General features: G+C 40.4%; 1 protein-coding gene across 1 annotated transcript in view; it reads right to left on the bottom strand.

Moving 5' to 3' along the window:
- Positions 1–2,169: 2,169 nt before the first annotated feature.
- Positions 2,170–22,256, bottom strand: part of LOC109924313 (protein lin-28 homolog A-like) — a 37,668-nt gene continuing 17,581 nt past the window's right edge. The window contains exons 2-3 of the mRNA XM_048612939.1: positions 10,330–10,514; positions 2,170–2,542 (exon numbers count right to left, since the gene is read on the bottom strand). Of these exons, the coding sequence (XP_048468896.1) occupies positions 2,170–2,542; positions 10,330–10,514 (558 nt within the window). The remainder of the gene's footprint in view (positions 2,543–10,329; positions 10,515–22,256) is intronic.

The following is a 22,256-nucleotide window of genomic DNA, read 5'->3' as shown; positions in this document are numbered from 1 at the left end:
ACAGAATAAAAAGCTGCACCTGTAAATGTGACCATGAATTTATGGAATTGTCATTAAAAACTCAATGAAAGTTTACTAATGGGAAGGAATACTTCAGGGAAAGAAACCTGTCATTCTTGCCCAGTCTGAGCCGATACATCATGTCACTTCAGTCCCCACATCAACGTGATTACATCTTAATGGCCCTCTGAAGTTAGTTGTCAGGGCAACAACTCCTGAATGAATTAATTAATAACCAAATTGCAAACTTCAAGCACTTTTTCAATTGACTGCTAGTAGGTGGGCGAATCGTAGAATCTCCACTGTGTGGAAGCAGGTCATTCAGCCCATCAAGTCCACAACGCATCTCAACAGATCCGACCCCCCTACCCTATCCCTGTAATCCTGCACATCCCCTGGACTCTAATGGCAATTTAGCATGGCCAATCCACCCAACCTGCACATCTTTGGACTGTGGGAGGCAACCAGAGCACCCACAGGAAACCCACGCAGACACGGGAAGAGTGTGCAAACTCCACACACACAGCTGCCTGAGTCTGGGATTGAACCCGGGTCGCTGGCGCTGTGAGGCAGCAGTGCTAACCACTGAGCCACCGTGCTGTGAAAAGCTCTGGGTGGGATTTATTCAGCAGTTTAATGGGCCATAGTATTAAACATAGTGACATTAGTATACAGCAGCTGAATGTCGAGTTTTAATCAGATTAAATTTCATTATCAATTTCCTGCACTATCAACATGGAAGGTGCTGAAAACTGATGAATGTTCGAGCAAGTGTAAACAACTGTCAGATGGAGCCTTTGGTTTTATATAACAAAGCCCTGTGCCTTACAGAGTAAATGGATTGCCAACAAACATTGTGCTGTGCAACTCTGGTTAGGATTGATATCTTGGATGTGTATCAAACTCTATTTTAAATGCTTGTTAAGGAATGAACAAGCTAGAACATTTGCAGACAACAAAGTTCCATACTAACCTATTTGCACCTTCACCATTCACTACCACCCCCAACATAAATCAGTGATTGAAAGTTGAAGTAGTATTCATTCCAACTAAGAATCAGGTTATTTTTTGACTGTAGCAAAATGTTCATCTCATGGGTAAGTTTTTCGTGTGCCCAACAAGTGAACATCAGGTTTGGGGTGTCCATAATCCTTCTGCAACAGACCTTTCATTACGAGCCTTCTCTCCTTTAGATCAGCAATCCTTCATCTGAAGTTAGGTTCAAGAAACTCGGTGCTTCTGAGGAACACAACAAGAGTTGGATCAAAAGTATGACGGCAGGATAGGATTCTAAGGAGGAGAACAGTTTGCTCATCTAGGGAGCTCAAAATAAAAGAAAGATGTATCATTAGTTTTAACTGCTGGGACTTTAAGAAGTCAGATAAGATGCACAATGATGGGTTCGCTGCATGAATTAATTCAGTGTGACTGGTCAACAGCAGATCTTTCAGACATGTGGGACTAAACTTTTGGCTACCCTCTGAGATAATACCATTAACCTCCAGTAAAAAGGGAAATGATTGTCCCAGATGCGAGTCCTGTCAATCTTTGTGGGACGTACTCATGTGATCAAAATGTTTTAAGGACACGTTGTTCTTCATCATCTAACCTGGTGTTTGGTGAATTTAAAAAGTTGAACTGTGTAGGGGGAGGATGCCAGAACACAGATATAGGCCAGAAGTGAAGAAACCTCAACACCTTTTGTTGTGTTGTCATTGTTCAGAATTCAATGTGTCAGCCTTCAAAAGTAATCAATGCAGTGGTTCTCAAGCCATGGTTGATACCACCAAGAAGAAAACAATTTGCAAGGGGTAAGGGAATTGAGTTTTATATTAAAAGAAAGATAGATCTCTTGCACTTGGTTCTTTGGAAAAATGAACATAGGCAAAGAATGTCTTGATATTATGGGTATTAAGTTGTGCCTCTGGAAACTGTGGTGGCAGTATTAGGGTTGTTGAAAGGTTATGGGGGCTATTGTCTAAGAATGTTCCAGTGTGCCTCAGACTGCTGAAGGTTTATCCAAATCCTATCCATCATCAGAATGAGTAGAAGTTGGATTCACAATTAAGTCTTTTGATTGTTTTGGAGATTTGCTGGATCTTGACCTCGGCAGTGTAGATGAACCTGAGGTAGTTTTGTATCCTGAGTTGGTTCCTGGCACTGACGGCGTCAGGTCTTTTTTCTTTTCTGAAAATTCGAGCTTTGCCTACTTGGCTCCTCGGCGAACTCTCGCAGGGCGCTTTCATAAGTTTCTGGAAGCAGCTTTTCCAAGTGCTCCCCCGTCTCTTCCAAGAGTAGGGCCGTGCTGTGCTCTCCTCCCACTTCTTGTGGTGTAGTGGGTGAGGGGGATGACGTCAAGGGCCCTGTTGTCGGTTTGCTTTCCTGTCTTCCCTGAGAACTGGCAGATTGTTGTTGCTGGGCAGCTTTGATTGTGCAGTTGGCCACCATGTGGCCGATGCTTTGGCAATAATGGCACTTCTTAGGTTGGGGGGCTAGTTTACATTCCTTGGCGTGATGATCTAAACCACCACAGTTATAACATCTAAAAGGAAAGCATAAAAAAAAGAAACACAAGGATTAAAAGGATCAGACAAAATTTCCATTCAGTTAGAGGGGTTTTCCAACACAATTTGCCCAAAATTACCCAAACGATCACAGAGCCCAAAGTGAGTTTCCAAGATCTAGTTTAAAAACATATTGTGCTCAAAGCCATCAGTGGCCACAGATTTGACCATGGCCTGACTCAATGTGGAGGTTTAGTGAATCACATGCCTGAAGACCTTCAGCAGATTTGACATTGCACTGGCTCATCTGAACTGATTTAAAAGCTTTTCAGTATGCTTTTTTTAGAAAAAGACTTACAATAAACTGTAGCTCAAAGTCATGGTAAATGCTCAGTAGCTATTTAAAACCACTTTTAGTTATCAAAATCAGATTACTCAGGCGGTGGATGGGCATTGTGATTAAAATGCTTATGCATTTGTGATAAATTCATCAGCCGTATTAATTAAACTAACATCACATAACGATATAAAGGAATATATTTTTAAAATAATTTTGTTTACATTCTCAGTTACACAATTGCAGTGGTGCATTGAAGCTTTTATCATTAGGTCTATGAAAATGAATGAGTGGATTCACGAACAAATGTATTTTGGGGATCTTGTAGATTAACATCAATAGAGGGCAGTCAGTAACTCAGTGTAACAAATTATCCGAAACAAGCACCTCTAACAGCATGACACTTCCTCAGTATTGACCTTCTCTCTGTACTGCTGTTTCTTAACATAATGCAATACTCCCTCAAATCTGACCCTCCAGTCGTACAGCTATCCCTCAGTATCACCTTTCAGACAGCACAGTGCTCCCTTAGAACTGCTGTTCCAACTCTACAGCATTCATTCAATATTTCCCCTCCAACACTCCCTCAATATCATCTATCGAATGGTCCAGTGCCACCCCCCCTGCATATACTGTTCCTCCAGCAGTACTACACTCCTTCAGTACAGCCTTCCCTCAGTACTTGCTCTCCAACAGCACAGTAGTCAATAAAAGAACTCCAATAATAATGAATCAGCAACAGTGCTGGTCCTTCATTGCAAATTCTGATTTTAAAAAAATGTAACACGAACACCTTCAAAATGACCAAGAAGACAAGCTAATTAAAAAAAAAATAGGTTCATTAAAGAGCATGGTGCACAAAGATCCCCACTATTATTTAACGGACATTAACAGTATGTGACAACATCCCACCATTAACAGTAAGGCCACCAAAGAGCCTGTTAACATTCTCCCACATCCCAACTCCAGATTTTATTTCCTTTTACTGCCAGTAGTCATGACTATTACTGGGACTCGACAGTAGCTGCTTTGTTTTCTGCACTTTTACAACTACTGTACAGATCCTCTACACACACAACAGGAGTATTGGAAGCAGCTCATCACACACATATCCATACTCACAATTACACTGATTCACCCATCAAGTAGGCACATTCTGCTCCTGTTGTACTTCCAGTGCAGTTGCATTCTTTCCAAATCTCTTCAAATATGCCCACACAGACACATGCAGATGTGTGTGGCTCAGTTGGTAGCACTCCAGGTTCTCAGTAAGAAGGTGCTAGGTTTAGGTTCTATTCCCGATGTTGTGCATAAACAGAAGGCTGACACTTCAGTGTACCATAGATGGGACATTGCACTGTAGGGTTACTGTCTTTTGGACGAGATGCTAAACAAAAGGGTATACATAAAAGGTCACACGGCACCATTTGACAGAAGAGTAGGCAAGTTAGCCCTGGTGGCGTGGCTGGTGAGTGAGACAAGAAGAGTATCAGGAGCAATGAGCAGGGTTCAGTGTTGTAGGGACTGCTGGGGCGAAAGCAGGACCATTGAGCCCAGTTAGTGGCCCAGGCTAGAAGCTGACTAGGGCCTGAAAGTCTGTTCCTCAATAAACATTGCAGACACCAGAAATACCTTACAGGTGAAGCAACAATTTACCTGCACTATAGTTGCTGCTCACAATGTGGTCGCTTCTGCATGGGATAACAAGGTGTAGAGCTGGATGAAGACAGCAGGCCAAGCAGCATCAGAGGAGTTGGAAGGCTGACGTTTCGGGCCTAAACCTTGTGTTTGCAGACAAACCCAGAATTTCCAGTTGCCTGCCACTTCAACACATCACTGTGCATCAACATCTGTCTCTGGCTTGCTGCAGCGCGCTAGTGAAGCTCAGTGCAAGCTGGAAGAACGGCATCTCATTTTCTGCTTGGAGCCCCTGCAGCCTTCATGGCTCAATATCAAGTTTAATAATTTGAGAGCCCAAGCATCTTCTTCCATCTCCCCCAAGTCCCCAAAATGCACCAGGCCCTATCACCACATTAGCTGCTTTCACGACAGCCAACCCATTTTCAATCATTTTCAGTCTCCGTTTGCAGCTCCTCTTTCTTCCAGGCTGAACATTATCCATTCCTTTGTCTGCCCAACTGCTGTTCACTCTTGTGGGCTCCATCCATCTCCACTTATTGTCACTGGACCCAAAACGTTAACTCTGCTTTCTCTCCACAGATGCTGCCAGACCTGCCGAGTTTCTCCAGCAATTTCTGTTCTTATTGCAAAAAAAATGATCTGTGGCTGCACTTCGTCTTTCAGTGGCTGTAAAGTACTTTAAGATGGCAATGAGATGTTCACTGCAGGATGCTATCAGCGGACTGCTCAAATTGACAAAAAAAATGGCAAGTGGAATTCAATGCGCCAAGGAGTGTGAGGTAATGTATTTAGGGAGACAAGGAAATACACAGATGGTAGGATTATGAAAGGTTTAACAGGGCATCAGTTGGAGGTTATGTACACAGAATGTTTATCTGAAGATAGCAGAACAGGTAGATAAAGTGGTCAAGATGGTACAAGAGACATTTTCCTTTACTGACTAAGGCCCAGAGTATAAGAGCAAAGGAAATTTTATTTTTAGTTTTCATCAACCTGAATGGGTCTGATGTATTTGGTGACACTTTTGTGCCTGCCGACCAGGCCAGCTGTTTGGCCAGCTCCCCAGCAGTGAGAGGTAGATGTAGCTTTGGGTCTTGCTCTAGTAAATGGGCTGCAAAGCCTCGACAGGAGTTTGGTGGGGCCGGTGGGTGGGGGGTGCGGTTTTGGTGGTTCTCTAACTTATATCTCAAATACATCAATAAAATCTGTAAAGGCTGTTAAAGTCATTAATTTCAGCTACAATAATATGTATGGTTCTGATGAACACCTTACAGGACTGATGTAATCACACTAGAGAGGATGTTGCCAGAAATGAAGAATTTTAGCCATGAGTAATGATTACATAGATCAGGTTTGCCTTCTTTGGAAGAGAGGAAGCTGAGGGAAGGTTTTGTGGTGTATTAAGTCATGGGAGGCCAAGACAGAGTGAATAGGAATAGCATATTTCCATTAGCAAAGTGGTCAATAATTGGCGACATCAATTTAAGGGAATTGGTGGAAGGATTGGCAAAGTGTTATGCAGGAAATGTTTCACCCAGAGAGGTGTGGGCATCTGGAAGTGACAGCCTGAAAAGCTGGCAGAGGCAAAACCTCTGAAAATGCAATTTAGAAACACTTGGATGTGCTCAGGAGGGGCCATAAACTACGAGGCTACAGAGCAAGAGCTGGAAGATGGATAGAACTGGTTAACTTTCTCTAGGCTGCACAGGCATTATGGGCTGAATGGCCTCCCATGCTGTGAATTTTCTATATCCCATACTTTCATAAATGCAGGTCTTTACTTTGGATCCACAGACAGTCATGTATTTACACAAATACACTTATTTAGAAAAATCACCCAACTCATACAAACACACTCTATATATATTATGAAAATACAGATGTTTGCTACGCATGTTCTTACACATGCAAATGAATGCAGTCACACAGAGACACTCACAGACATGTTAAACAGAGGGCATTGCTCAAGCGCCTAGATGTTACATCCCTAGAATGGGGCTTGAAACTCCTGAATAAGTTACCCACTGAGCCATTGATTAATTCTGGCCACATGTAATAAGAGATTGTGTTAAGTAAAATAGTTTGAAATGAATCTTAGCCATAATGCATTGCATTTTAGACAGAGAGCTGTGTCAGGTCTGGGAATGCACATTACTTCTTGAATCTGAATCGCAACAATGTCGTTGTTCACTTGGTGTGTTTTCTGTGGCTTACTGTTATTGAGGGAAAATGGTCTCGCATTATATTTGCATTAATCATAAAGGGACAGCAGTCCTGCCTAAACCATTAATGGCAGGCCCCGGGCTAGGAAGGAAGGAAGGGAGAGGAGGCCACAGTTTCTGCTCCGAGTCACTGCCTACTGCTACTCAGGATGGATGTGTGGATATGGGGTGCAGACAGGTTTGGACTTGGACTACAACACACTCAAATGGTCAGATTCCATCGCTACATTACCTGTCTGAGCTTGCACATGGACACCACAGGTAGAATCAGGAATATAGGAATGGGAGGAGGCGAGCCAGCTTCTAAAAGTCTGTTCTGCTGTTCTCTTAAGATTGTGAATGACCTGCACCTAAATGGGGGGATAATATAAAATATCCCATGGCATAACTTCAAAGAATAGCAGCTGAAGTCTATCTGATATCCTGGCCATTATTTATCCTTCCTGTCAAGTTATTTTGTTGGTATCATGGTTGTTTGGGGGAACTTTCCTGTGCCACAAATTAGAAACCTTGCTGCCTACAATCCAATAATAATGGCTACACTCTAAAAAGTACCTCACTGGTTGTAAAGCATTTGTGAAGTCCAGGAATGAAGTGCATGTACATAGTGCCTATTCTCTTTTTCTAGCACTAGGGATCAACTGTTTAAAAACAAGGTGTAGCCCGTTGAGAACAGAACTAAGGAAACTTTTTCCTCAGCAGTGTCGTGATGATTCAAAACTGTTTTCCTGAAAATGTGTTAGAAGAAGAGTCTTTAAGCACAAATAGATTGATTCTTGTTAAGTAAGAGGGTGTAAGATTATCTGGGGTTAAGTGGGAGTTAAGGTTACAAATCAGATCAGCCATGACCTTACAGACCAGCCTCAAGGGGTAGAATGGCCTGTTCGTGCTCCTGATTCCTGTTTTCTTCTAATTTCCACAATAACTTGCATGTGGGGTGACTCATTCTGGAGTTGCCTGGTTTGAGTGATTGAAGGTAATGGTCATAAGATGAAAGCAGGAGCTGAACACCGGCCAGCAGTTTATCTGGACTCGGAAAGTTGGAAGGGTCACATTCCAGTTCTTTGTGTCTGAAAGACAGGATCTCCCCTAATGCAAAAAAAAGTCAAGCAGAAAACAGAATGGCCACAGAGCAAGGAAGCAAATCAGTAAGGAAATGGCATTCCAGATTGGGCATCTGATTTTAACCGTCACCTCCTGACCCTTGTGAGCAACTAAATAAAATGATGCAGAATAAATTATTCATGATGCTCAAGAGGTAAATAAATACAATGAAAGCAGAGTCTCAATTAATCAATGTCATTGGTCTCAATCACCATGGAAATATTAAATGAAAATCAATCACACTGATAACAGGGGAATAAGGTCACAGGAGTTTCTGCAAAACTAACTGCAGACCCTCAGGGAGTTTACCATCCTCAACATGCACTAGCTCATTTTTTCTGATCCCTCAAGTTATTGTAAAATCTCTTGCTACTCCCATGCCCCTTACTCTATTTCTCACAGAGACAGGGAGGTGGTACCTATTCACAACTTTGTCTCCATAAGTCAACACTGAGCAACTAAGTTCATTTAGCACCTTTAAAAAGTAAAACACCACCAGGAGCAGAGGAGGCAGAGAGACTTAGGGAGGGAACTCCACAGTTTAGACCCTTGCCAACTGAAGGCATCGCTGCAAAAGGTGGAGCGATTAAATGGTGACTTTTCAAGAGGCAGAATTGGAGAAATGTAACAATCTCAGGATTACAGAAACGGAAAAACAAAGAACATACAGCACAGGAACTGGCCCTTCAGTCCTCCAAGCCTGCACCTTGCTTGCCCTTCAATACTAAAACTATCTTCACTTACAGGGCCTATATCCCTCTGCTCCTTTCCTATTCATGTATTCGCCCAGGTGCTTCTTAAATGCTGCTACTGTCTGCTTCCACCACCTCCTCTGGCAGCGTGTTCCAGGCACTCACCACCCTTTGTCTGAAAAACATGCCTTGCACATCTCTTTTAAACCCCACCTCCCCCCCGCACCTTGAACCTGTGTCCCCTAGTAATTGACCCCTCCACGCTGGGAAAAAGCCTCATACTTTCCACTCTATCCATGCCATTCACAATCTTATAAACTTCTATCGGGTCACACCCTCAACCTGCGTTCCAGTGAAAATAAACTCAGTCTATCCAACTCTTCTTCAGAGCTAAAGTCCCCCATACCAGGCGACATCCTAGTAAACCTTTTGTGTACTCTCTCCAAAGCATCCGCATCCTTCTGGTAGTGTGGTGACCAGAACTGTGTGCAATATTTCAAGTGTGGCCTAAACCTTCAAAGATAGAAATGAATGAAGCCATTGAGAATTTGCACATAGGGGATCTTTAAAATGGAGACATTTGCGGACCAGGTGAATAGACAAGTCAGCAAGCAGAGGGAATGGGTAATTGGATAGAGGCAGCAGGGCATTTTTTTTTAAATCAGGTTAAGTTTATGGAGGATTGGAGGAGAGGCAAAAGTGCTTTGGAATAGTCAAATTCAGAGATAAGAAATTCAAGGATGCAGATTTCAGTTAACCTGAGGCATGAGCAGAGTCAGGTGACATTACGGAGGTCTTCGTGGTGGCACTGGTGTGTGGTCGGAACTTTAACTTTGTATGTAAATATAACAAAACTGTTGTAAACTAGTCTTTACTCTCACTGCTTGGCATCATTAGAACTCCATAATGTTTAACCTTCTGGCCTGAATGAATGATTTTATTGTCACGTGTATTTTACAGTGAAAAATATAAAGTTAGTGCACCCTGTGTTAAATACAGCACACTACTCTCTCCAGCCTTTGAAATCTTGTGTTCAATAGGCTGCAGTCTTGAAATTGTGTTCCTGAAGCCCTGCCTGCCATTTCAGACAGGATACAAAAAGACTCTGAAGTTTTCTCCCACGTATGGGGCTGAGTGTCCTTCAGGCACCTTTGGATTTGTGGCATTGCCCTCCGTTAGAAATTGTGTACAAAGATTATTTTTCCTTCATGCTGCATCACACACCCAATTGCTCAGTCTTTCTCCCCGTGTACCATATTTTACTGTGTTAAATGTGTTAGCTAAATACAAGTTATTATTTTTCATTAGCTAGCTCTCCCTGGACGTGTGTTGTAATAGAGTCAGCTTGATAAGCATCACATCCACAAACATTCACAGCCTCCACCACCAGTTATTTAGCAACAGCAGCATGTAACATCTACAAGATGCACTGCAGAAATTCCCCAAAGACTCCTTAGACAACATTTTCGAAACCCACAACCACTACCATCTAGAAAAACAAGGGCAGCAGATACATCCCACCAAGTTCCCCACCAAGCCACTCACTGTCCTGATTTGGAAATATAAATCACCATTCCTTCAGTGTTACTGGGTGAAAATCCTGGAACACTATCCCTACGCCAACTGGACTGCAACAAATCAAGAAGGTAGCAGTTTCTCTGGACTCGGAAAGTTGAAAGTTCCACCTTAAGTGGAACCAGGGATGACGAATAAACGCTTGGCCCAGCCAACGATGCCCACATCCCATAAGCAATTTTTTTTTTATTTGTTCGAGGATTGAACGTCAGTCGGGACCAATTGCTGCCTAGAACCACCCTACCCTACCTCACCTGTCTCCCTTTGGCCTTCGTTTTTGCATGTTCTTCCCTTTAGGCCTCCTTTCACTCCCAATGCAGGAGGTGCCACCTGGACCCGTTACCCGTATCGACTCCAGACCTTTGGAAGATTTCTTAAACGTAAACTCCACTGGTTCTCCCTCTTTCAAACTGCGGAAGCCTTCCATGTGCAGCTTGCTCTGAAACAACAACATTTCCCAGAGAAAATGTAAAAAAAGTGCAAATATTTGGATTAAATCAAAAAGCATCAAATCTCCCAATGGTTTTAATTATTCTTAAAGTAATTCTCAAATTATCCTCGATTGAAAACAGTAAGCAATGTGGTAAAGACTGAAACACGTACTATCCCAACAGGATCCCATCTGCATTGAGAGCACTTGAGTTAACCCAAGCACTGAGCTTGGTCACCAGAATTCTTTGCAGTATGCCCAGAGCAACAACAGTTCAAAAAATTCACCTATCAATTCCTGGCGTGTACATTTTTAAGAAAATATTTGTTCATGAGATTTGGATATCACTGGGCAGGCCAGCATTTATTACCCATCCTTGGTTGTCCAGGGGGCAGTTAAGAGTCAACCACATCACTATGTAGACTAATCTACATAAAAATTCCCTGATGGACATTATTGAACTAGATGGGTATTTTTGAAGACTTAAAACAGTGGTTATTATGAGCAAGGTTCCTTGTAAACTTCATAGATGCACAGTCATGCATTGGAAAATGAAAACCTTTGTATGTCCCAAGATGCCCTCCCACACCCCAAACCCTATGGCCACGAAGCCCAGGCTTCCAGAACAACCAGTTGGCACTGAACCACCAGTTGGCACTCAGTAATCTCACAACAGCTTCCAGGCATTGGAGCCCACCTTCTGATCAAATACAGCTCCAGTACAGGGAAGCTTTGGGACATTTATCCCCCTTCCAGGAGCCAGAGGCCAGACCATAACCCAAAAGTTGGAGAGGGGAGTTTACAGCGACAAAGAGGATCACACAGCATAAAGGTCCAAGAAACAGGCAGCCATTCCTAAAGGACATAGCACAATTAACAACATTTTCCTTTCATATCAAGAAAACAAAGTTTAAAAGTAAGTTTAAAATATGTTCAAAAGAAAAGCTCCTTTTCAAACTCCTTAAAAATCCAGTGCACATTTCAAGAAGGGCTGGCTAACTTAGATCATGGAAGCTGTAATACCATATTCAACACACAAACAAAAAAGGTAAAAATTGATGAGATTTTCACTTATCCTAAAACTGACAACTTCTTATGCACTATTTGCAAACGTTAGAGAAAGGTTCAGCACTAGGAAGAGAGGGGTACGATTGGAAATTGGGCTAAAGTGGCGTTTGAGGTAAAAAGCACACATAGTCTTATAAAGAAAGAAAGATGGAATTTCATTTATGCTTATTGACAAAAAGCGTGTTTTTGTCTGTTTATACAAAAAGTCCAATCCCAATCTGATAAAAATTCTCATTGATAATGTCTTACTTGCAGTAAAGAACGTGTCAATATTTTCTGTACAAGATAATGTAGCAAAGTCCACTGCAATTACTGAGACCTGGCACAAGAATTACACCTTCAAATTTGTGGAGTGCATTAGCTTTGTCAAACAAAAACATTTCCTAGATAAATTACAGAAAATCGTCTTTCTGTTTGCTGATGGTAAATGAAAGTACAGGCATTTCGGTACAAAAAACGTTGACATTGTACATCAAGTTTCAACTAGAATCTGAATTGTTTACAAGACTGCCTTGGCAGGAATTTTGAAACTGACTGCTTGCAACAAGCAATTTTATATTAACAGTTACTTTGAATTACAGAATATGGCGATGTTTCCAGACAGAGCCTCTGCTATACTTGGAAAGGAAAATGAAATAGTAGCAATGTTACAATGTGACATTAGTTGGAACAGCACTGCGTTGCTCACAGAGAAGATCTTGAAATGCACGTTGCTTGAAAGCAGGTCTCAAATGGGCATGATGTTGAACCATTTCTACAATGTTCAGTAAGTCATTTGTGAAGAAAAGACAATTTGAAGAATTCGCCAAAATCACAGCGTGATGCAGGGTTACTTCAACCTCTGAATGAAGTGAGGTGTCTGTCAAGATATTTTGTAGTTTTGCATTAGGTCATTGACTGCAAAGTCTTGATGAAGTACTGCACAGAGCAACTGAATAAGCGCAGTGATCCAACAAACAAATATTGCCTGGTAATGCTCACAACGCCACAACATTGCACTGCATTAACAGTTCCAAATAATGTTCTAGGTGAACTGGCACTGTGCAAATTCTTTCAGAGAATCTGTTTGACAACAATTGAAGGTATGAAATTTGCAAAAGCCAAGATCAATAAACTGAAGATTCGGTATCTAGGTGAACATCTTTATTGGACTGGAGTGAAAAAGTTAAGGTGATTCTGACTGCTCTAGACAGTGACGTTGACACTGCCACAATCCTTCAATTCATGCAACTGCTGTGGGACCACTTGGACAGTGGATTTGCAGAATATTTACTAGACTGATATGCATTTGATCAGGTTGCTATTGCCACAATAATTTGGAAAATGCAGTGCTGTGCAACTTGTATTGAAATATTTCACTCTTATACCAAACAATGAAGAATGTGTGACAGCAAAAATGCGTGAACAATATTCCAATTTAAAATTTATGATTGTGGAAGGGTTCCATTCAGACATTGAGATTTGGTTGACTATACCCTAAAAGCAAACAGGGTTTAAGAAATGCCCATTCCTCTGGATATTTGTGTCAACATTTCAAGAAATAAGCACTGATAGTAAACATGGATTTAACTGAATGAACTCAATTAAATTTAAACCCAGAAATAAGATTTGAAATTGGTCATTTGGACAACTTGATGCAAATTAAGACATGCTTTACCTGATTGTATACTACATCCACTTGATATATTTCAATGATTAGGGAGAAAATAAAGGTAAGCATGAAAAACTGCCAAATGAGTGAAGAAATTACTAGAGCAACATTTGATCATGTATTATACTTAGTTCTCTGTGGCATCATCACTAGAACAGATCCACAGAGCTTCTGAGCAGAGTAAACAATTTTATTTTAGCAAAAAGAATACATTTATCTGTAAAATAATATGAGTGTAGGCTTTTATCTGTTAACAAACAAAGTGAAAAAATGCCAAACATCCACTCAATGGTTGCTCTGTTTTAAATATCTCACTCAGAGTTCTGCACAAGAACCAAAAAAAGTCAGAACATCTGTGAGTAGGCCTGTTTTTATTTAATTTCTGATTTTATCGAATTCTTATTTCACCATCTGTCACAGTGGGATTTGAACTCACATAGCCAGAATTTTAGTCCAGGGTTCTGGCTTGTGATCCAGTGACATTACCACTACACACCACCCTCCCATAAATCCAGGTACAAAAGTGTACACACTGAAGTATAAATGCTAAATCCACAGCACCAATGATGCAGTAAATTAGAAAATCACTATTTGCCAGACCCTGCAGACCATAAAATGCATTGTGATTTTCAATAGAAATGTCTGGGCACCATAAGATGTATGGCAATCTTAGACGACATTTCCACCCCACCCCTCCAAAGTACTTATATGGTCCAGCAAACGTGGTAACAAGAAGTCACACTTTATCCTCCACTGAGTGCAGAATTAAGGGCTTTTGAGGAGTACTGCCAATTCTGCTTAGACACCTCCCTTGATGTTCACCACAAGAGAGGGGATTAATCAATCAGTAACTAAGAAAAAGGGAGTTACCAATAATCAATAAGAGAAGAGTGGAATTGATGATTAATCGGTGAGACCAGACAGGGGATTAATGATCAGAGAAGAATGTTCGATAATCAGTGCAAGGGGGAGGGCATTAATGAATGAACAGTAAGAGCGGAGGAGGCGGGGGGGAGTGTCAAAGCAATAATCAGTGACAGAGGATAGTGGACTGAAACACTGTGATTAATGAGAGAATAAATAATCAGCGATAGAGGAAAGCGAGGTGTTTAATCAATAATTAGTGATAGAGGGTTAATTGATAATCAGTAAGAGAAGAGAGGCAATTGATCAATTGGCTGGAAAAGCAGAAAGGTAATTGACCGATAGTTAATGACAGAGCAGAAGGGATTGATCGATAAATGGAGGGGACAATGATCATAAGTCCATGAGGAGGGAAATCAATTATAAACAAGAAAGGATAGGTGATTGGTCAATAATGAGTGAGAGAGGTGATGATTGATGAATAATCAGAGGTACAAGAGATCAATGATTAATATTCAGTGAGGGAGCAGGAACTGGTTTGTTAATCAGTGACACAGAGGAAGGTTTTACCAATAATCAGTGAGAGAATGGAGATTAATCGATAATCTGGGATTTAGGATCTGCCATTGATCAACAGGGATAGGGGATCAATAATCAGTGAGAAAAAGAGGGGATTTAACAGAATGGAGTGGAGATTGATGAATACAGTGAGAGAGGAGAGAGAATTGATTAAAAAAAAAAGTGCCAGCACACAGGGATTGATCAATAATGGATTGATGAATAATCAGTGAGAGAATACAGGATCAATAATCAGATGATAGTGGATGGGACTGATGAATAATCAACGATGAAGGGAGAGGGGATTGATAAATAATCAGAGATATGAGAGAGAAGTGATCAATAATTGGTGAGAGAGGAGAGGAGAATGCTCAATAATGGATTGATAAATCAGAGAGAGGGGAGAGAGAATTGATCAATAAATCAGACAGAAAAAGGATTCATCAACAGTGAGAGAGGAGAAGGCAATCAACAGAGAGGAGACCAATAATCAGCACTGATCAGTAATCAGTGACAGATTGGCAACGATAAAATCAATGATGGCTTGATCAATAATCAGGAGTAGGGAAAGGTGATTAATCAATAATGGATTAATCAGTAAACAGAAAGAAAGGGCATTGATTAATAAAGTATTGATCAATAATCAATGAGAGGGGAGAGGGGAATTTTCAATAATCAGAGAGAGGAGACAGGGTTTGACCAATAATCAATGAGAAAGGAGAAGGGATTGTTCAAAAATCAGTTATAGAATGGAGGGGATTTATCAATAAAGGATTATGATCAATTAGTACTTTATTGATCAATTAGTGATTGGGAAAGAGTATAGATCATTATCAGTGTCAAGACAGGAAATTGATCACTAATCAGACAAATGCGGATTGATCAATAGTCAGATAGAGAAAGAGGGGATTAATCAATATTTCATGAAATTGTGGCAAGCATGTTGGGATGTTCAGGACATCTGGCTTATTAAGTGTTAATATTTAGTGAGTGATTTACTGAGGTATCAAACATTTGATGGTGTTTTCATGTTCTAAACATTGGCAGCTAACTCATTAAAATCAAAATCCTAGCAAACATACATCTAATTTCAATAAATGAACCCAATTGTTGTGTTCAGAAAGAATTATATTCATTAAAGATGAGTAGTAGAAAGAGAGAGAGCATGCATGAGAGAGAGGGGTGATGGAGCATTAGATAGAGAGATAAAGGAGATGGAGAGCGGGGGTGATGGCGGGGTGGGAGAGAGGGAGAAAGAGACGATGATCAGATTGATCCCATTACATAAGCATGTGATGAAGTTAAGAGTTAGGGGTTGTTTGAATTGTGCTGTGATCACTGGTGCATTCAAAATGCCTTTGATAGACCTATAGGCATTAGCATATGGCCAATGATTGAATTGTTCAGCAGCTGCTCTGCAGGCTGGGCTCCACGGCAAGCCCCCTTTCACACAACACATTAGATTGCAGTTGAAATCAATCACATCACAATTAACTGTGCTTATTTCCTTACTATGAAAACAGCTGGATGGGACAAGGAGCCCAAGGGAGAGCCGTGCTTTAGCCGTAAAATGGGACCAGGGAATCTGGAGCACATCCAAAAGCATTACACAGGACCTTCCTCCTGCCACAGCCTGACATTACACAGGACCTTCCTCCTACTGCAACCTAATGTTACACAGAACATAAACCACCTTTATAATACACAGGACTCCTTTTTAATATTAGGGATAAACTGCATATCACAATACAGTGATCTACATCATACTCAGACATGATTTCTACAATATACAGGGCCAACATTTTTAAAATACTTAAACACAAATATAGTTCAACTTTCTAAGGATCATTCCCATATACCAGACACTGGAATATATCAATAACTTGTATTTATATAGCACCTTTAACATTGTAAAGTGTTCCATAGCACTTCTTAAGTGCATTATCAAACAAACTTTAAACCAAGCCCCAGAAGGAGGTATTAGGGCAGGTCAAGCTTGGTCAAAAAGCAAGATTTTAGGAGGTGTCTAAAGGGGGCAAGATGCAGGGAGGAACTCCAGAATTTCAGTCTAGACAGCGGAAGGCCCAGACACCTAGGATGGAGGGCTTAAAATCAGAAATCTTCAAGAGCCTAGAATTAGAGGAAACCAAGTTCTCAGAGAGTTGTACGGCTGCAAGCTGTTATGGAGTCAATGATGAGAGCACAAACAATTTTTTTTAAACAAATCAGTGGTGTTGCTGGATCAGGGGGTAACATACATCAGAAAACACAAGGATGATTAGTGAACAGGATTTGGTGAGACTTAGGGATCGGACTCCTTTGGATGAACACAGCCCTATGGAGGATAGAAGTAGGAGTTCAGCCAAGTTCTTGAAATAGTCTAAGTCTCAAAGTAACAACACTTGGATGCGAATATCAGCAAGAGGTGGGCTGAAGCAGGGTGGAGTCAGGCAACATTACAATGATTGGAATAGGCAGTCTCAGTAAAAAAATTGATAAAGTACTGGTACGACCATAAAATTATACACCTGTAGTAACTTAAATAACATAGGAAAATCCATAAAGAACAGCCTTATAATATATAGAACCATCATTGCCCATCAGCTTTCTATGTACATAACAATTCAAATAAACCTTGCAATATAACAGCACTGCCATTTACACCAGACTGATAGTGCACCGTACCGTCCACATACACACAAGCTTTATAGTATGAATGATCTCCATATATTCCACATAAACCATATTTGTAACACACAGAAGTATCAATGTACTCCAGCTTTATATAATACAGGATCACACATAGGAACACAAAAACAGAAGATAGCTATTTAGCCCATCAAGCCTGTTGTGCTATTAGATTAGATCATGGTTAGATGTAGTTTGATCATAATTCCATACCTTTTCCCACAACCTTTCATACCTTTCAGTTAGCAGGTGCATCAAACTTAAATTTTAAAATCAGCAATTGACCTAGTGTCAGTGCCACTTTTGGGAAAAAAAGAGTTCAAACCATCTACCAGCCTGTGTGTTTAGAAGTATTTCCTGATTTTAGATCTGAATAGGCTGGAATTAACAGGATATTTTCAACGATTGTCCCCCATCTCCAAAGGGAAGCCTTTGCTCCATTACTTCTAGGAGTCTACTCTTGCCTCGTTATCCACATTTCTTTTCCCTGTTAGCTTATGTACTGTGCCCATTGGTCACTCAGTGGAGTTACGTTCACCAGCACACCCCAATCTACTTATATGGTCACTAGCACTCTTTCCAAGCCCTGGTCAAAGTGAGCCTGATTTTATTTCATTAAAGGCTTAAATTGGTCACTGTGGGTCTTATGCCCCCGAGTCTTAGACTCCCCAACTAGGAAACAATTTCCCTTCTTCATCTTTGCCATTTCTGTTAAATTCTCAAATTTGTGATCAAACCACCCTTAATCTTTTAAATACCAGGAAGTACAACTTTACCTTGGTTAATCACTCTTCATAACTTAACACTCAGGTACTATTCTGGAAAATTCGCACAGCCCTCCCCACTGTATAATCTGCAGTAATCAGAACAGCTCACACTACTTCTGGCGTGGTATAACCAGGATTGAAGCATGTCTTCTACTTCCTTGTATTCTAGCCTCTAGATACAACCACTAGCACTTTATTAGCCTTCATGATTATTTTCCTGTATCTGTTCATGATATTTCATTCATTCATACATCCGAATCCTGAAGAATCTTTAGATCTCCATTGTTTCCAATCTTATAGAAAGTACTCTGATTTTATATCCAAAATTGATAGTCTCAAATTTGTCTACAATGAAATCCATTTGCCACAGTTTTGACCATTTGCAGAACCTTATTAATATCTTTATAATTGTAAACTTCAATTTACACTGGTTACAATGCCAACCATCTTTGTATCATCAGCAAACGATGATAGGCAGCTTTTGCTAGTAAAGAGGGTGAATAGTTGAAGCCCCATAGATATTTGTGGGATACTGCAAACCGCAATTTGCCAATTTCAATTGTCCCTGCTGCCTCCAATCACTCAGTCAATTTCCACACCAGGTCAATAAACTGCCTTTAATTCCATAGCTATTACTGATAGTCTATTTTGAAACACTTTTGCAAACGCGATAGGACAGTTTTTAATATACAAGACCTACGACGTAGTACGACTATAGAAGCACAATATATACCATATATAACAAAAACAGAAATTGCTTGAGAAACACAGCACGTCTGGCAGCATCTGGGGAGAGAAAGTGGACTTAATGTTTCAGGTGCAGTGACCTTCTTCAGAACTGAAGAACTCAGTTTTGAAGAAAGGTTACCAGACAAGAAACATTAACTCCACATTCTCTCCACAGATGTTGCCAGGCCTGCTGTGTTTTTCCAGCTACTTTTATTTCTGATTTCCAGCGTCCACAGTTCTTTTTTTTTGTTTAGTATTTACCATATATATGTCTATGCTATATAATCTACCAACATATACATATTTCAGAATTTAATGAATGATCCACATATACCATTCAGCCTCAGACAGGAAACGTATACACCAACATTATCATATAAATCTTGTGATCCATGGGTGAAGGAAGGTATGAAGTCATGTATGGATCTCCTCCCACATTGGCATTGATTTCTGATAGCCCTTCCCACCCCAAGGAATTGGACCCCAAGACAACAACTTTGGAGAGAGATGTGTAAAGCCTGTGAGGTATCACTAAGCTGGAGACAGTTTCCATAATAAGGGGCAAATTAGGACTGTGTTCCTTAGTTGGAAACATTGGATAAACAGATTGGGAATCCATTGAGGATGGGTAATTATACATCAGCCACCTCCCATGTGAATTCATCCTCAAATACCTGCCCAGATCCCTTATAAAAGGATTCCAAACATAGCTGTCTGAGTGAAAACATTTGTAGTAAAACTCTTCTTTTGCAAAGGACTTTGAACCTATGATTTATAGTTACTGTCCCACTCACTGGAGCATATAGTTTTGTCTACTTTACTAACATATTGAAGCACCTAATAATCTTCTCTGTCATAATAGTCATAACTTTTCCAACTTGACCTCAAGTCCTTCACCCCGGTAACATTATGGTAAACCCCTCTTTCTGTACTCAAAACTCTTTACATCTTTTCCAAAGTGTCGCACTCCAAGAAATTACCACAATATTTCAGCAGAGGCCTAAACAGCAATTTACAACACTGCAGCATGATCCCTTTGCTTGCATTTGGTTTAGAGGGACAGGGGACAAATGCTAGCCAATGGGACTAGATCAGATTGGGATGTCTGGTTAGCACAGATGAGTTGGACCAAAGGGTCTGTTTCTGTGTTGTGTGACTCAATATTCTTATATTTACTCATGTAATAAGAGACATTCATATATGTAGTGCTTGTCATGATCACCAGCCATTTCAAAGCACATTACAACCAGTGAAGTATTTCTGCAGTGCAGTCAATGTTGTAATGCAAGAACCACAGCCAAAATGTGCACAGCAAGCTCCCACAAACAACTAAAGAATAACCAGATAATCTAGTATTGCAATGTTTTGTAAACAGCTGTCAATACAACACAAAGAACTCCTCTGCCCAACTTCAAAATAACACTTTTGGATCTTTTACATGCATCTTTAGGACAGATGCAGCTCAAGAGTTTAATATTAAACCGTGAAACTCAATACCTCCAATAGTGCAGTGCTCCCTCAGTACAGAACAAGAGTGGTAAACATGATAAACCAGCACCTTCTGGATCAGAGGCAACTGCACAGTTAACTGAGCTACAGCCAACACATAACCTGAATAATACATTTGGTTTTTGAACCATCTTTAAAGGAACCATATATAACAGTCACTAAAGTCTCTTCACATGTCTACACTTTCAAAATCATGACATTTATGGTAATGCTCTAAGTAGTGCGCTGCCTCACTTCTGCGCACCAAACTCTAACTGCCGTCCTTCTGCCCATTTCATCATTCCAGCCTAAAGCCTATAACTATAAATACAAGAAATAAGCAAGATTCTGAGGAGACTTGACAGGGCCGATCTGGAAAGGTTGTTTCCCTTGAGGGAGAGTCTAGAATCAGAGGGTGTAATCTTAGAGCAAGGAGTTATCCAATTAAGGATAGAGATGAGGAGTAATTTCTTCCTTCAGAAGGTACTGAAACTTTGGAATTATTTACCACAACGGTCTGTAAAGGCTGGGTGAATAAGTAGATTCAAGACAAAGATAGATTTTTAATTGATAACAGAATCTAGGGTTATGGGGAAAAATCAGCAAAAGTGGAGTTGAAGATTATCAGATCAGTCATGGTCCCATTGACTCGATGGACTGAATGACTTATTTCTGCTCCTACATCTTTTGGTCTATTATCATTCTTAACAACTTTTCTTTTTTACTTGAATTTATATATAAGCACTTTTCATGATTACCAGAAGCCTCAAAGTACTTGACAGCCAATGAAGTATTTTTGAAATGTAGTCACATTGTTAAGTATTTTCTCATCTATAAACTTTGTAGTATTGCCCCTTACAACCAAGTCTTGGTCTTTGTAAAAAGGTTTTTGTTAAACTGATTAATGCAAAGTCCAGCAATTCAAATTAGCATGAATAGTGAATGGTTTGTATTTTCTTGAACCATCTCCAATACGTAATCTCAGTCAAACTAATCATTCATTATGGAGCTGTCACTGTTAAGCATAAAAAAGGAATGCATTTTTACTGTGCATTTCACAATTTCAAGATGTTACAATGTATTTTAAAAGTGATGAAATGCTTTCAAAGTATTTGAATATTAAACATGGGAGGTAATTTGTAAACAACAAGCTTGCACAAACAGCATTGTTTTATTGACATAGGTGGAGGGCTAAATGTCCAGGTCACTGGGAGGAGCTTCCCAGATCTTGTCAAATAATGCTTTGAAATATTTCGTATTCACTTGAGAGGACATACAGCAGCCCCAGTTTAGTACTTCATCTTTAAGACAGTACCTCTGACAGTGTAGCATTCCCTCAGTGCTGTACTGGGTGTGTCAGACTAAAGCAAAAAAAAACTGCAGATGCTAGAGATCTGAAATAAAAAGTGCTGGAGAAACTCAGCAGGTCTAGCAGTACCAGTGCAGAGGGGGGAGAAAAACATGGTTGACATTTTGAATCTGATGTGACTTCTTCAGAATTGCAGACTCTGATGCTGCCAGACATGCAAAGCACCACCAGGACTTTGTGTTTATGTCAATTTACATTCTGTACTCAAATCCTTGGAGGAGATCTGCAACCCATGAAGTCCCAACTCAAGCAAAATCATTATCACTGGAAGCATTCCTGCCTCTCATTACAGTGCTATATAACACTACTGTAGGGTGTCTACTCCAAATTTTACTGTATCATCTTCTTTGATGCTGCTTTTATATTAATCTAGTGGCATTATTTCATTGTCCTGGTCGTACATATCTAATACCAGTGTTTCTCCAATCTGGTCTCTTCTGCATCTCCTCTTTTACTCACAATTGTGACCCTGCCTTCTGAGATGTAGGTGCAAAACTTTTGTATTCTCTACTTAAGTTGTCAATCTTTCCAATGCTCCTTTACCTCTTTGTCTAATTTTAGAGCCCAGT

Source organism: Rhincodon typus, chromosome 27 (assembly GCF_021869965.1).
Source record: "Rhincodon typus isolate 14 chromosome 27, sRhiTyp1.1, whole genome shotgun sequence".
NCBI lineage: Eukaryota > Metazoa > Chordata > Chondrichthyes > Orectolobiformes > Rhincodontidae > Rhincodon > Rhincodon typus.
This window is presented reverse-complemented; position numbering and strand designations above follow the sequence as displayed.